This window comes from Nicotiana tabacum, chromosome 23 (genome assembly GCF_000715075.1).
Source record: "Nicotiana tabacum cultivar K326 chromosome 23, ASM71507v2, whole genome shotgun sequence".
NCBI classification, from domain to species: Eukaryota; Viridiplantae; Streptophyta; class Magnoliopsida; order Solanales; family Solanaceae; genus Nicotiana; species Nicotiana tabacum.
Genome location: NC_134102.1, coordinates 16,210,442 through 16,226,774, shown reverse-complemented (window position 1 = coordinate 16,226,774; position 16,333 = coordinate 16,210,442). Strand labels below are relative to the sequence as shown.

The following is a 16,333-nucleotide window of genomic DNA, read 5'->3' as shown; positions in this document are numbered from 1 at the left end:
ATGGGGACAAAAGCGAATGTAAGGGTTCTGCCGGTTGGTGTACTAGTGGTGCATAGCGTTGGCACTTATCACATTTTCGTGCGAAGTCTTTGGCTTCTTGTTCCATGCGAGGCCAGTAATATCCTGCCCATACCAACTCCAACACCAAAGAATCTGCGCACGAGTGATTGCCGCATATCCCTTTGTGGACGTCTCTCATGACGTAGTTAGCTTTTGACGTTCCTAAGCACCAAGCTAGTGGGCCTTGGAAGGATTTCTATACAATTGGCCTCTCTTGAAGATATAACGTGCAGCTTTGGCGCGTAACGATCGTGATGCTTTGGGGTCTTCGGGTAACTTCCCGTGCTCGAGATAGTTAATTATTTCATTTCTCCAGTCCCATACCAGACTAGTTGAATTTACCTCATAATAACCATCCATATCCAGGATTGAGTTCATCAGTTGCACTGCCATCCCAGATTTAGATCCCTTTATTTCCGTCGATGATCCTAAGTTTGCTAATGCATCCGCTTCTGTGTTATCCTCCCTCGGGATATGAGTAATTGACCACTCCCCGGAATATTTCCAAAAGAGCCTGGACCTTTACCATGTATTGTTGCATACGTTCTTCTTTGGTATCAAAGACCCCGTAGACCTGATTTACCACCAGTTGCGAGTCATATTTGATTTCAATACCCTCGGAATCAAGTCCCGGGTCAATTCGAGCCCTGCAATCAAAGCTTTATACTCTGCTTCATTGTTAGTTAAAGTGATCGTTCTGATGGCTTGTTTTAAGGTTTCCCCCGAAGGAGTGATTAAGATTATTCAAAGTACAAACCCTTTTACGTTGGAAGCTCCATCCGTAAATAAGGTCCAAACCCCCGATGTCGATTCTCACACCATTACTGCCTCCTTGGTTGCCAGAGGCAGTAGTCCCAGATTGAAATAGGCTACGAAGTCAGCCAAAACTTGCGAGTTCATTGCAATCCTTTGTTTATATTATATGTCGAACTCACTCATTTCGACGTCCCATTTGGTCAATTTGCCCGAGAGCTCAGGTTTATGGAGGATGTTCCGCATAGGAAAAGTAGTCACCACAACTATCGGGTGGCATTGGAAGCAGGGCCTCAGCTTTCGAGCGGCGACTACGAGAGCTAAGGTCAGTTTTTTCAAATGTGGGTAGCGAGTTTCTGCTCCCGTTAAAATTTTGCTAACGTAATAAATGATAAATTGCGTACCTTCGTCCTCCCGGACTAAAATCGCACTTACCGCAAGTTATGAAACCGCGAGGTAGACTAGCAATGTTTCACCTTCTTTTGGTTTTGAGAGCAATGAAGGGCTCGATAAGTACTTCTTCAGATCTCTCAGAGCCTGCTGGCACTCCGGTGTCCATTCGATTTTTTTTTGAGCAGTGTGAAGAAGCGATGACATTTTTCTGTCGACCGGGAAATGAACTTGCTTAAAGCTGCTAATCTTCCTACGAGCCTTTGGACTTCCTTTACGTTCGACAATTGATCTGGGATATCCTCTATGGCCTTGATTTTGTCGGGTTTTACCTCAATTCCTCTTTGTGGGACCAGAAATCCCAGAAACTTACCAGAACTGACCCCTAACGCGCACTTCTCGGGATTACGTTTCATGTTATGCTTCCTCAGGATGTCGAATATTTCTTGCAAATGCTTAAGATGGTCACCTGCATTCAAAGACTTAACGAGCATATCATCTATATAAACTTCCATAGTCTTTCCTATTTATTCTTCAAACATCTTATTTACGAGCCGTTGGTAAGTGGCTCCGGCATTTTTTAACCCCAAGGACATTACATTGTAACAATATGTACTGAAATTCATTATAAACGAAGTTTTTTTCCAGATCTTCCAGGTTCATCTTGATTTGGTTGTACCCCAAGATAAGCATCTAGGAAACTCATCAACTCGTGCCCGGCCGTGACGTCAATCATTTTATCGATATTTGGCAGTGGGAACGAGTCTTTCGGGCATGCCTTATTAAGGTATTTATAATCTACACACATGCAAAAATTTATTGTTCTTCTTAGGAACTACTACTACATTGGCTAGCTAGTACGGATATCTTACCTCTCGGACTGAACCGATTTTAAGCAAGCAGGTTACCTCTTCTTTTATGAATTTATTCCTTGCCTCGGTAATATCGCATTTCTTCTGCCTTACCGGAGATACGCTGGGATCCAAACTCAGCTTGTGCACGACTATTTCTGTCGGGATATCTGTCATATCCTCGTGCGACCATGCAAAACAATCAGCATTAAATTTAAGAAATTTAATAAAACCAGACTCGAGCTCCGGGTGCAGTCCTGTCCCCAAATGGAATTTTCATTCTAGGAATTCCTCGAACAATGCAACTTGCTACAGTTCCTACGCCGTGGACTTCGTTGCGTCCGTCACTTATGGAACTTGGAAATATATTGGCACCTGATATTGTTTTGATGACTTTGCTTCGGGGTTAACTCCTTCTAGCTCGGGAGTAGGTGCGGGTTCCTGTAATTGCTATGACGTGTATTCCTTCCCTTTGCTACTGAAAACTGAGATTGCATTCATCTTCCTTACTGTCGGTTGATCACCTCTTATCTGCTTGATTCCTTCGGGCGTTGGAAACTTTAGCAATTGTTGATATGTTGAGGGTACATCTTTCATCTCGTGTAACCATGGCCTTCCCAGGATGATGTTGTATCCCATGTCACCATCTACTACTTCGGAGAGAGTTATTTTCATTACTCCTTCAGTATTCGTGAGCAGCAAAATCTCTCTCCGGGTCGTCACGCTCACAAGGTTGAATCTAGCGAGGAGCTTTGTTGCCGGAATAATGCTTCCGGTGAGTTTAGCTTGCTCCAATACTCTCCATTGTACGATATTAACATAACTTCATGGATCTACTAGAACATGTTTAATCTTAAAAACTCACACATTTAAATAAATTACTACTGCGTCGTTGTGTGGTGACAACAATCCGTATGCGTCCTCTTCCGTGAAAGTGATATCGTCTTTCCAGAGTCTTTTACTATGCGTTATTATTACTTTCGTCTTTTTCGCTGACGAAAAGGTGACCCCGTTAATCTCATTCCCCCCGAAGATCATATTAATCATTTGGCGCCGGGTTCTTCTCCTACTTTCGAAGGTTCCACGTTATCTCTGTTACGACCATAATTGTTCTTAGCTCGGTCACTTAAGAATTCTCTGAGGTGGCCATTCTTCAATAGTGTAGCCACTTCTTCCCGGAGGTGCCGACAGTTCCCTGTCTGGTGATCGTTCGTCCCATGGTACTCGCACTATAAGTTGGGATTTCTCTCGGCTGGAATCAGATCTCATAGGTCTCAGGAATCATGTCTCTTTAACGTTTCTCATGGCTGACACCAACTCTATTGTACTAACGTTAAAATTATATTCCGATAACTTGGGGTAAGAAGGATCCCGATACCCCTACGTCTCTTTATCCTGGAGTGATCTATTGTTTCGATCACGATTGGTCCCTCTGTCAACGATGAACTTGTTTGCTGCCCGGAAGCTTCTGCCATTACCTTCGGTTCGCTCGTATGGCAAATATCAGCCCCTCAAAGTCCGCCTGCCCGCGTTGTAGTCATCCTTTGATTTTTCTCTGCTCTTCCCCGTCCTTTGGCTGATGATGTGGAACCGACATGGTCATCTTCGATCCTTATCTTTGACTCGTACCGGTTGTGGACATCTGCCCAAGTTGTTGCTTGAAACTCAAGAAAACTCTCCTTTAGCTTCTGGTAAACGTCTGAGATTCTCAGATTCAATCATTTGGTGAATGCCTCAACTGCCAATTCTTTTGGGACAGCCGGGAGCAATATCCTTTCTTTCTGGAATCGGGTAACGAACTCTCGTAGTAATTCAGATTCTCCCTGAGCGATCGTAAATATGTCGGCCTTTCGGGATTGTACTTTTCTGGTACCGGCATGAGCCTTGATGAAAGAATCTACGAGCATCTCAAAGAAATCTATGGAATGCTCGGGTAATAACGAACACCACGTTAGGGCTCCCCTCGTAAGAGTTTCTCCAAATTTCTTTAGCAGCACATATTCAATTTTGTAAGGATCTAGATTATTTCCTTTTACCGCCATTGTGTAGGTGGTAATATGCTCCTGCGGGTCTGAAGTCCCGTCATACTTTGGCATTTTAGGCATTTTGAACCGCTTTGAGATTAGTTATGGTGTCGCGCTCGGCTTGTACGACAATTGAGTATACTTCTTCGAGTCCGATCCTTTCAATATTGGTGGCGCACCCGAGATTTGATCTATGCATGCATTTACTACCCTCATAAACCGTAAAAGTTCATTCTTGAATGGGTCATTCTCGTTGTTGAGACAGGATCCGCTCCCCCTGGCCCCATCGGAGCCAACTTCGCCCCTGAGAGTATTGTTGTCGACTATCTGCATCGTTTGGTTTGCGGGAACACCTGGAGGAATTGGATCTCATCTATTTGCATTATTTGAAGCCCCCCATAATGCCTGCTTCAGTTCCGTCATAACCTGATCCTGCCGCGTGAGATGACCTAGAATGATTGCATGTTGCTCTTGCAGGCCCCTCACCGCATCTACGACATGCTCCGCCTCATCATCACCGAGAGTTGTATTTCAAACCTGTCGAGGGTATTGCCTGTCATACACCGACGTGGCATCATTCTCCTCATTGCAGGTGTCACTGATTGAATACTCGAAATGAGGATGATCCCCTCGAATTTCAGGGTTGTGCGTGTTGTTAACAATGTTATCTTCCATTTTTCATGATTTTTTCTAAGACAAAATAATTAAATCGCGTTAGTAAAAAAGGCAAGAATCAATTTAATTGCACGACTGTCTAGGCCCCACGGTGGGCACCAAATTATTTACCCGTAGAATGGTACAGTTGAATTTATACTTGGTTTCTAGACAAGTGAACTAATTTGATCCTGAAATAATGCAATAATTGAAGAAAATATACAATACTTAGCCTTGAAATGTAGATGAAACAACAGAGATGACAGTTCCGGGAACAGGGTTTTCGGGCACAACAATGATGAGATCAAAAAACAAGAAGATAAGATTGTATTAAGCTTTGTATTGAATGTAGTATAAGTTTTGCCTGAAAATTCATATCCCTTACAATGATAACTAAGCTAACTATTTATAGTTACGTCTAGGGAAGGAGGTACTAGGATTGTGTCCTCCTTTAATGTCAATTATGAGAGTCATTAATGAAGACGTAACGGTGAACATAAATACCAAATTCTCTGTAACGGACCATCGCTCTTAATGCTGTAGAATATTCCCTATTAAATACTACCAGGTGCAGAGCATTTAACACACCTTTATGAACATTATCCTTTCCAGTGACAAGCGAAATGGTTGCGTTCGGTCTTCGGTCATCCCCGTCTTGGGTTCCAAGTGTCCCCCTTTTAAACGATCACGTGTCATATCATATTTCACCCTATACAATAATTTTCAGTTTGATAAGTCTCTTTCTGAAAATACCTTGGATATGATACAACAACAACAACAACAACAAAAAATCCATTGTAATCCCATAAGAGGGATCCGGAGAGGGTAGTGTGTACGCAATCTTACCCCTACCTTGTGAAGGTGGAGTGACTGTTTCCAATAGACCTCGGAGGAGAATACCTTGGATATGATTCGAAGATGAAAACCTTGAGTTCCATCTTGGTAAACCTTGTTCCAAAAAGGCCCTAAATATGATCAAGAGATAGCTTACTTCATAAATTGGAAAAGATCAATGAAGAATGAAAAGTAACAAAGAGTTAGACTAATGTTTAGTACCATTACATTGCATTTACTTTGCAGAACAAAAAGTAATTACAAAGTTACAACATTGTTTCACTAAGAACACTGAGAGCTTTATATTGGATATATAAGAAACTCTTTTCTTTTGGCATTTATTCAAGCTTTCCATTGTTTCCTAAAAGGACTATTGCATAGAATGGGAAGGAATATATTAGAAAACAATACATATTAATAGGATACAGTCAAACTTCTCTATAATATCTCGTTTGTTCCGTTATTTTTTGGCTGCTATAGTGAAGTGTTGTTATAGAGGACATATATTATAACATAAAAATCAGTTTCGGGAAAAATTTAGCTTTTATAGTACATTATTGTTATATAGAAATGTTGTTATAGAGAGATCTAACTGTATTTAAACTTAAAAATGTGTCATTTTTCTATTATTTTCCTTTCCTTCTATTTATTTCAAACCAATTAACCCCTTAAAAGGGAAATAGAGGAGAGGAGGTGGAGAGTGAGTGAAGAAGAAGGTTGAATCAATGTCTGTAATTGATGAATCTTATGAACTTGTTTTTTGATCTAAAGAAGCAACAAAGTCATCGATATTTCTATCTGAACTTCCTCCTTTAGCTATGGCCTCTTTTGCCAATTCTTTCCATTTAAGTGTGTTTCTCTTAATCTCTTCCCTTCTTTCACCTTGCATAACATCCTTTATACAACTTTCAATCATTTCTCGTCGAACAATTCTTTTCTCATCAGCCAAAACCTTGACTCCAATTCCCCAAAAATCCATAACATACTTAGCATTTGCTTAGTCTGTTCTGATTCCCTAACCATCCATAAGAATTTATCGTTATATCGTTTCAATCCCCAGTACAGTTCTTCTATTTGGTCAACTTCTAGCTTTGCCATACTACCAAATGAGACATAAATGTGGTTGTTCATTCAGCCATTTCTTACAAGTATCTGTCTCTGGCTTGTACATTGTCATAACATACTCTTTGTCGTCTCAGATTTGCCTATCCAGGTACATCGATGGTGTAGCCCGACCAATGGTCTTCAATGGCAAGAATTTTGACATAAAATTTCTTACCTACAATAACATTTGAAATAGCTATCAATGGCTTGCTGAATATGTACCAAAACAATGTCATCTTGGCTTTTTTCTTGTATATATTCCATAAAATTTGTTACCTACAATAAATTTGTCAAATTTTATGTAGGTACGTTAAGCTCCCGCTATGCGCGGGATCCGTGGAAGTATCGGACCACAAAGGTTTATTGTATGCAGTCTTACCCTGCATTTCTGCAAGAGGCCGTTTCTACGGTTCGAACCCATGACGTCCTGGTCACATGACAACAACTTTACCAATTACGCCAAGTCTCACATTCAAGTGCACAAGGCAAGAATGCATCATAAACTAAGCAATCAACTTTATAACCCAATCTCTCAAGTTTTTCAATAAGTTTTGCTAGTGTTTCTGATCCAACTTGTTTGAACTTCTTTAAGTAAACTTCAGTGCTCTCTGCTTTAGCAACACCTCCGTCATCATAAGTCATAACCATCTGAAATAGTGTCAATCTTAATGGAATCATATGATTTTTCCATGGTTTTGAGTATATAAGGAGTGGTGACTAATGTAACTTTGATTCCTTTTGTTTCTAAATTTGGAAAATTGAAGCATAGGATTGATATGGCAAAACCAAACAATGAGCTTTGTAAGAAACTCTCATGTTATCCTCCATTGTTTGCTAGCTTTTTTTAGACTTGGGGTCTGATTTTTCTACTTTATAAGCTCAGAAATATAATAATTCAGGTAAACTGCATCCTTGTGGTTTACAAAGTAATTGTATAGACCATGATTTGGAACTTACTCTTAGTGCAGTTCTGTGTTGGGGAAAATGCTTGCCTCTTAAAAAGTTGGTACTTTACTACTTTGGTAGTTTGGTTAAAGAAAATGACAGCAAACAGGCTGTTGCATTAAATAGTTTTTAATTATAAAAATAGTGCTACATGAACAACAAAGACTCTTTAGTTGAGTAGGTTCACTTTACATTTTGTTTGGATTGTTGTTATATTTTGTTTCGTAATTATATCGTTTTAACGAACACGTAGTATAATATTTAGATAAATTGTGTCGTTTTGCGTTGTTTCATAATGTCACACATTCTAGCATTCTGAAAAATAAGCTTCCGATATTATTTTAAAAAAAGATAAAGTATGTGGTAGAGTAATTATTAAAAAGATAGGATAAAGAGTAAAATAAATTATAATAAGGGCAGGATGAGAAGATATTAAATAACGACGCGACCAAACCAAATCGGTTGTTACATAAAAAATTTAATAATACACTACAATAAAATTTAAATAACAATCAAAACGAATATTATATTTAAAGTAATAATACAATACAACTATAAACAACCATCTAAACAACCTGTTACAAAACAAAGGTCGTGAATAAGTTAATGAACAGGATAGTGGTACATTTCTATATCGCCATGACATTTTGTTTGGAAAAAACTCATTGTGTCCTATGTTTCATATTCATTCACTACATAGAAATTAGTAGATAAAAAATATATTACCAGTATAAAAAATTCCTCCTACTTTAATACTTTATTGTTTGGCATCAAAAGGAAAAAATAATTAACACGTTACTGATCAAAAAACCAAAAAGAAGAAAAAAAAGGAAAGAAAATAATAACCCGTTAACCCATATGGTTATCAGGTACTGCCCATGAAATATCAGGCAAATCCCTATTTTTGTAATTCTTCTAGGTTTTCCAACTTCTCCATTTTTTCTGCGTCTCGCTCACCTGCGTTGGTGCCACTGACCTCCCTTCTACGTCTCTCTCAGGTAAATTAAAATATCTTTCTTTTAGCTCACCTTTCTGTTCGCTAAAACTATTGCTTACAGTGTTTAACTCTCAGGTGTTTTGTTGATAAAAAAATAATAATTTAAACTTCAAAATGTCAACTTTTTTCACTGTTTTTGTGAGTTTCGCAAATTAAGTCAGTTCTAGACCCAGATAACGAAGAAGTGATACGGAGTATTTTTATAGATGACCAATTAATTTGGGATTGAGGTCTAGACGTCTAGTTGATTGATTGGTTAATTAAAGATCTCAGCTTTTGTAGCGCAAGTTGTTGTTTTTTGGTAATTTGCGTTTATGTGTTTCCTAGTTTTGTTGAAGGAGGGTTTTTTCTTTATTTATTTATCGGAAAAGGGCCAAAACTACCCCTGGAGTATCGAATTTGGTACAAAAATGATCTTCGTCCACCTATTTGAATAAAAATGCCCCTACCGGTATTTTTTTTGGCTCAACATTACCCTTATTACTAACAGAAAATTCTGGGGGAAAAAAAAATTTAATTAATATACACGTGTCACCGTTCCATTGGCCTAACTTAAACTTCAACTAAAATATAACTAAACTCACCCTTAACCCGTTCGAATATTGACCCGCTTCGATTTTAAAACACATCTCTCTCCGTGCCTTGTTGCTACTTGGGCGGAATTCACTGGCGGATCCGCCGGAAATAGCAACGTACACAATAGCTTATCTCATTTGCAAATTATGAGTAGAAAATCCTTTTTTACTAGACTTAACACAGTAATCTAATCGAGAATATTGAATCCATGATAACAATCAAAATAAGAAAACAAATACTAGTGAAGAAATTATCTAAAAAAATTGTTAACTATTATTAGTACATCATATGAACCAGTGTGTATGAAATGTGACAATTGCACAATACCCGTTACACGGAGTAGAAAAGCTTACATATTAATTGAATAAATAGTGAAATAAATAAATAAATAAATAATAGAAATACACATCACATAAACAATAAAAAAATTGAAAAAACATCCTCAAAATTTCACGGAGGAATGACAAAAAATAGTGAAGAACCCCCCCCTCCCCCCCAACAAATTTCAAATAAAGAAGAATTATATAATAAAGAACACCCATTGCATAAACAAAAAGAATCTAAACTTTTTGCATTAAGAAGAATATGACAATTCCTTACATTTTCCATAAAAAAAATTCTAATAGAGAACTCAATTTTAAGTTTGCCTCATGAATAATAGTAGGCATACACTCGTGAAATAGCGAAGAGAGAGAGAGTTATGTTTTAAAATTGGGGCGGGTCAATATCTGGGCGGGTTACGGGTTGGGGTTTATGTTAGACCAATGGGACGGTGGCACGTGGATATTAATTAATTTTTGTTTTTTTATGAATTTTCTGTTAGTAATAAGGATAATGTTTAGCCAAAAAATAAAGGTAGGGGCATTTTTATTCAAATAGGTGGACGGAGGGCAATTTTGTACCAATTCCAATACTTCAGGGGCAGTTCTGGCCCTTTTCCGCTTATTTATTGAAAAGAATGCTAGTATTTGTTATTTATATGTTCGGTCCTCAAAATTACATTTGTTCCAACTTTCAAGAAACCTATAAATTGTTTTTCAGTGTTAGTCTATGGAAGTTTATAGCTTGTGTGCTCAAACCCTACAACAACAACAAACCCAGTGTAATCCCACAAGTGGGGTCTGGGGAGTATAGTGTGTACGCAGACCTTACCCCTACTTTGTGAGGGTAGAGAGGCTGTTTCGGGTAGACCCTCGGCTCAAGGATGTGTGTTCAAACCCTACCGCTGACAAAAGCCTGTGCACCATTGACCCTCGGGGATTTCTCGTTTATAAAAAAAAGTTTATAGCTTGGATTTTTAGCTCGCTGGAATATTCTGTTGTTAAGATATCCTTTCCAAGAGTGATCTGAAGTTGTTAAATAGCTGAGAAAGAAGTTATTGCCCTTTTTATATAAAACTGTTGTTAATCTTTATGAAGAATAATGTTTTGGCTTATAAAGAAAGGGCGAATGGATAAGTACCTGAGAAAGAAGTTATTACCCTTTTGTATATATAAAACTGGGCTTACGTTGTTACTTAAGCTGAGTTATGACTTTGAGAGCTATAAGACAAAAAACTGTTCTTGTTATAGTGTTCGATGCAATGTTTGTGTTCATGTTAGTGGAATACTGTTGTTTTCAGTGCTCAAATTGATGGCACGGCTTGATGAGAACTGTTTTGGTGCAGGTGAAATCTTTGCATTCTATTGTTGTTTTATCAAACCAAGCACTTGTTTGGAAAGTGAAAACAAGTTTGCTTGGTCAGTGTCATCCTCTTTAACCTTTTTCCTCTCGGTTAGTGATCGTCCCCTTTAACAATGGGAACACCAGAGACCTCTCGTGAACCTTGCCCTGACCGTATACTTGATGATGTTGGCGGTGCATTTGGTATGGGTGCTGTTGGAGGTGCAGCCTTCCACTTCATAAAAGGCACATACAATTCACCAAAAGGTGAGCGCATGGTTGGTGGTACACAGGCGGTGCGCATGAATGCTCCTCGTATTGGTGGTAGTTTTGCTGTGTGGGGTGGACTGTTCTCCACGTTTGATTGTACAATGGTTTATCTCCGTCAGAAAGAAGATCCGTGGAACTCAATCATTGCTGGTGCAGCAACTGGTGGCTTTCTCCAGATGCGGCAGGGATTAGGTGCTGCTTCTAAATCAGCAATGTTTGGTGGAGTTTTACTTGCGTTGATAGAGGGAGCTGGAATTATGTTGAATAAAGTCATGAGTGCTCCCCAGAATTTCCCGCCCATGGATGAGCAACTACCAAATGCCCCTGTTGTGCCTGGATATCCAACCGGGCAGCTGCCTCAACCAATGGGGCAGCTTCCTGGTCAAGCTCCAGTAAGTATTGATGGCATGATGGCTGAATCTTCAGCACCGTCCTCTTCTTCCTCAAGTTCCTGGTTTGGAGGGCTTTTTGGGGGTGGAAAGAAGGAGGAGACAGCGACAAACAGTGGTAGCAAGACACAGGTTTTAGAGAGCTTTGATGCTCCTAGCCCACCTGCCTTTGAATATAAATGAGTTGAAGAGCTGAAATTTTTTGCAGGTTGGTTAATGTTATTGTCTTTATTATTTGGAATCCTTATGTAGTATGGACCAGTATATATTGATTTATCAGTGTGGCCAAGGTTTTGCTATGTTTCATGGAAAAGATAGATTCCTGAATAAATGTCTTCCTTCAATAGCAATTATGTGCTCTAGTCTCTATAAAAACTGCGCCGGATAAAGGAAATGAAATCTTGCTTTATATGCATTGACGTGCTCTTCAGAATGAAGATCACCATATAATTGAAACTTGTTATTGACTGCTTTCTAAGCTCAACTGTTGTGTCCTGTTACTTAGATGTGTTCTGATCTTGTGTGTATTTGAGAGCCTGTTTGGCCAAGCTTCTGGGAGGTCAAAAGTACTTTTTAAAAAATTTAAGCTGTTTGGCCAAGACGGAGAAGTATTTTTGGCTAGCAGTAGAAGCAGCTTTTCTGCGAAAATTCTAGCTTCTTCCAAGAAGCAGAAGCAGAAAATTAATTTATTCAAGACAAAATTATCCTCACCATAAATTTATGTTATCCAAATTATCCCTAACTGATTTAAGTTTTTTCTTTTCATTTTTGTTTTTAGTTTTCACCATTCTTTTAAAATTAAAGATATCATATACATGAATCATATTGTAATTTTTCAAATTCTTTATTGACTTTTCTTGTTTTTGATTTTTTGTTTGTGTAATGTCTTGTAACTTTCCAAATTATCTTTCTTTTTTCATACTAAAGCAAATTATCTATATCCTTCTTTGGATTATCAATTCTCTTCTTACAAATAATCATTTATAATTTCTTCTGTTATTTATTAGTTCAAGAATCTTTAAAACAGTTATCAAATCTAATTTGTGAGAATTACCTACAAATAGCTAATAAATTTACAATTGCATCGCATAATCTACCTATATATTATTAAAAGAAGAAGAAAAAGCATTCACATTAAGCCAAGTGGCAGCTTCACATAATTAGTTTCTTTTTGAATTTAAATTTTTAAAAAAATCAAATTCTACATTATGTGTTGTTAATAAGTAGTTACTTTTTTTGAATTTGAATTTAAACATAAACTATTTTTTTTTACGAAAATATTTTTTTTTATATATATTTAAAATAATATTTCTATTTTACGTTTAATGCCATCTTTCAAGTTTAACACTCAGAATCATCTAGTTACAACTACCATGGCTATACATAATTTCACCCGACGATATTCTTCTACCAATAAAGAATTCAACTATTATGCTAATGAAGACATTATTGCAGAGATTGAAGAGTTGAACCTTATGGTATTCCTTTAGAAATGCAAGGCAATGTACTAATATGGAGACGTTGTGTGATAGAAGTAGAGATAAAATTGTTGAGAAATGTTATCATGTTTGAGTGACTTTACTTATTATTTCATGGTTGATTATCAATATATAGTAATTTGTGGAATAGACTTCTAATTCATAATGGATGATGTATTTTGATTATTCAAATCATTATGTAACAATAAGTAATTATACTAGATAATATTATATACTTTGGTATAACTATATATGTAAAATTGATTTAAATCTTTAATATGTATGTTTACTTTATGTTTCATATTTTAATTAAATAAAATAAAAATAATAAAAGTATCTCACGATAAATATTTAAGTTTATTTTTCTCTTTAAAATAATTATAAGACCTTGATACTATCCTTTTTGGTAATTTGACACAAAATCACTTTTTAGAAAGATTGGCCAAACACAATTTGTTTATCAAATGTTGCAAAAAGTACTTAAATGAATTGGCCAAATAATAACTGTTTTTTTTTTTCAAAAGTACTTTTGAAAAAAGACTTTTGAAAAAAGTACTTTTCAAAATAAGCAGATTTTGGTAGCTTGGCCAAACAAGCTCTGAATCCTTGAATTTTGCAATTCTTGAATTTATTATTGAACATGTATTATATCCTTGAAATAAACTTTGATTTACCTGTAGAAAACTGTACTAATCTCTCTGAGATGCCTTATCGTTGGTGCCTGCACTATAACTCTGTGCCACATTGGTATATTATGCTGGTGTACTATAGGAAATACTTGTGGCCCTTAGGGCTTTGGTCTAGTGGTAAAAGCGCAATGTGGATTGGGCACACGTCATAGGTTCGAACTCTACTGGGGACAAAAGCCTGGTATTCAAGTGGAGTAGGGAAGATGGGAGGGCACATTATCCACCGAGTTCTAAACCGTGCGCCACCGGTTCCCAAGGATTTCCTGGTTATAAAAAATTATAGGAAATACTTATATCTGACACGAGTTTGTTCTTTCTTAAAAAGGGAGAATAACATACATAACTAATTATACACTTGCTCATTTTTGGAATATCTTGAAGTAGAAACGGGGGTTATGATTAGTTCCTTTTCTTTTTGTGAGGTAAATAATTCAATTGATGCGGGAGAACTCATGTGCAAGCAATATACCAAAGTAGAGGGCCTACACCAAAATGTTGTTCTCTACAAAAAAAAAACTGTCAATCTTCTATACACGGACCAATCTACAAATCGCATAGTCTGCCTATACATCAACGGACCATAATCTTTACATTAACAAAACTAACAGGGACCTCATGGGTGCACTCAAAGTTAACTAAGCCAAATTATTCCTCAATGTATAGAGTCATGCTATAAACCTACAAAAGCTCTCCAATTTCCGTCCTTTTTAGGACACATAGGAGGGCTAGAGGGAAAACATCTCATGCCGTATATCTTTTTTCACTTCTAAAGGCTCAACTGTGTAGCACATCTTTTAGTGTGTTCGTTCTATGGACTAGTTTAGTACCACCCAACATAGTCGGGTTGCCACATGACAAATGCAATAGAAGATAGTTCATATTTTCGCCTGAGCATCTCACATAAAGCACCAACCAACATATGCGAGCCTCATCTTTCTCGTGAAAAGCTATGAGCTATGGTCGGTTCTTTTATCCTCCATCCTCCTGGGAGTTCTTATTGTCATTTTCTGTTTCAAGATATAAGAGGGATGCTGTGTTCAACTTTATGGACTAGGAAATATCAAGGAGGCAACTCCTTAATATTGCTTGAACTAGACTGACAATAGTCAAATGCTGTTAAATGCACTGCCCAAAAAATTCAAAGTGATGCCTTGTAGAATCTCAAAGTCAAATTTGACAGCAGCTTTGAATTTGAGAAAGCTTTCTCATGTGTTCACCCACACCCTCTACAGAGACTTTCCCGCTGGTCACTTCAGGGTTCCCTTGGGTTTGTTCTGACCTTTTCACCGCACTTATTGGGATGGACATCAAATACATGTAATAGGTTGTTGGTATGCTAGACGTAGTACTCTTTATCAAAGTTTCGTTCCCTCCTTTTGAAAGCTCTCTCTTTTGGGACTCAGCTCTTTTCTTAATCCTCTGTCTCTGGATTATACACAACACAATCCTTAAGAGATGCTCCGAGTGGTAAATCTAAACAGGTCGTCAGGAGAGATCCTACCTTGCATCTAAAAACTTGTGCTAGTTGCTCAATGTTTTGCACTTCCAATTTATCTTTGTGTTTGTCACTTTGAGAGATAAAATGCTGGAGTTCTTATCTACTGAGGTATTTATCTGCTATCTGTTGTATGAGACGCTAACCTTAAGTTCTCGCTTTCTTCTTCCTCTCTGTCTCATTTTTCCAGCACTGAAACAATGAATTTCTTTCTTTCCTTTTCTAGTGAAATACCGAGTTCACAACCACCTACTCCAGCAGTGCATGTCTCCCTCTCTCTAACAATGTACTTTACGTTCTGCTTCGCTCGGAGGATGAGAGAATATTTTAGTTTTTTTTGTTTCCACCTTGCTTTTGGTAGAGGCTGTAGATCTAGTAGCAGAGGGCTCGATCCTTAGCCATTTCTTTGTTCTTTTCTTGTTTACATAGGTGAAGTTGACAACCTGATAGATCCTGGATAAGCAGGGTATTTTGATCTTCCGTCTTCGTTGTTGCTTGACATTTTTTCTTGTTTCTCATTTCTTATCCTTTTATGTGCAATTTATGATCAAAACATTTGCATGAATCTGTTTTGTAGGGGGAGCATCTTTGGTGGTCAGTACACTTGTCACACTTCTTGATCCGTGCCAATTTTTGGGATTAGTAAATGGCGTATTATGGATCTTAATTATGACATAGTGGGCTTGTTGGTGCAGGCAACTTAATCTACAGTACTTGACATTAAGATGTATTGCACCATAGATTTAATGGTATTAACTTCTGATTGTTGTAACGTTTCAAACCTGAATGATCAAACAAATGGAAAAATAAAGTTCTTTTGTATATGGAAACACCTTCTTGGGCAGCATATAATATAGTTCTATTGTAGAGCCACTTCTGGTTGACTTGTTTTTTAAGTTGCTCGACTCGACTACAGTATATATTATATATGTTGGTACTTTTTGTAGTGAATGCCCTTTTCTGGAAAAAGGAAAGCATATGCTTAGATAGTAAAACCTTTTCTCATAGAGAGGCCCTCAGGGGCTTTGGTTCAATAGTAAGGAGGCAACATGTGATGTGTGAACTAGGCGTGATGTTGCCAATTTCACCGGGTTGTGACTCTAAAAGAAGTTTTTTCCTATACTTAGTGGGCGTTTGGATATAAGAATTGTAAAATTCCAAA

General features: G+C 37.5%; 1 protein-coding gene and 1 pseudogene across 1 annotated transcript; one reads left to right on the top strand and one right to left on the bottom strand.

The window, feature by feature from the left end:
* Positions 1-6,311: 6,311 nt before the first annotated feature.
* On the bottom strand, positions 6,312-7,091 carry LOC142177052 (mogroside I-E synthase-like; annotated as a pseudogene).
* A 1,384-nt stretch (positions 7,092-8,475) lies between these two features.
* On the top strand, positions 8,476-16,067 carry LOC107796281 (mitochondrial import inner membrane translocase subunit TIM17-2). Its single transcript, XM_016619039.2, has 3 exons — positions 8,476-8,613; positions 10,855-11,717; positions 15,749-16,067. Exon 2 carries the CDS (start codon positions 10,985-10,987, stop codon positions 11,690-11,692), a length of 708 nt encoding a protein of 235 aa, XP_016474525.2. The 5' UTR covers positions 8,476-8,613; positions 10,855-10,984; the 3' UTR covers positions 11,693-11,717; positions 15,749-16,067.
* Positions 16,068-16,333: the final 266 nt, after the last annotated feature.

Excerpts from the sequence above, each read along its gene's own strand:
- LOC107796281 (XM_016619039.2), top strand. The coding sequence starts at position 10,985 with ATGGGAACACCAGAGACCTCTCGTGAACCTTGCCCTGACCGTATACTT.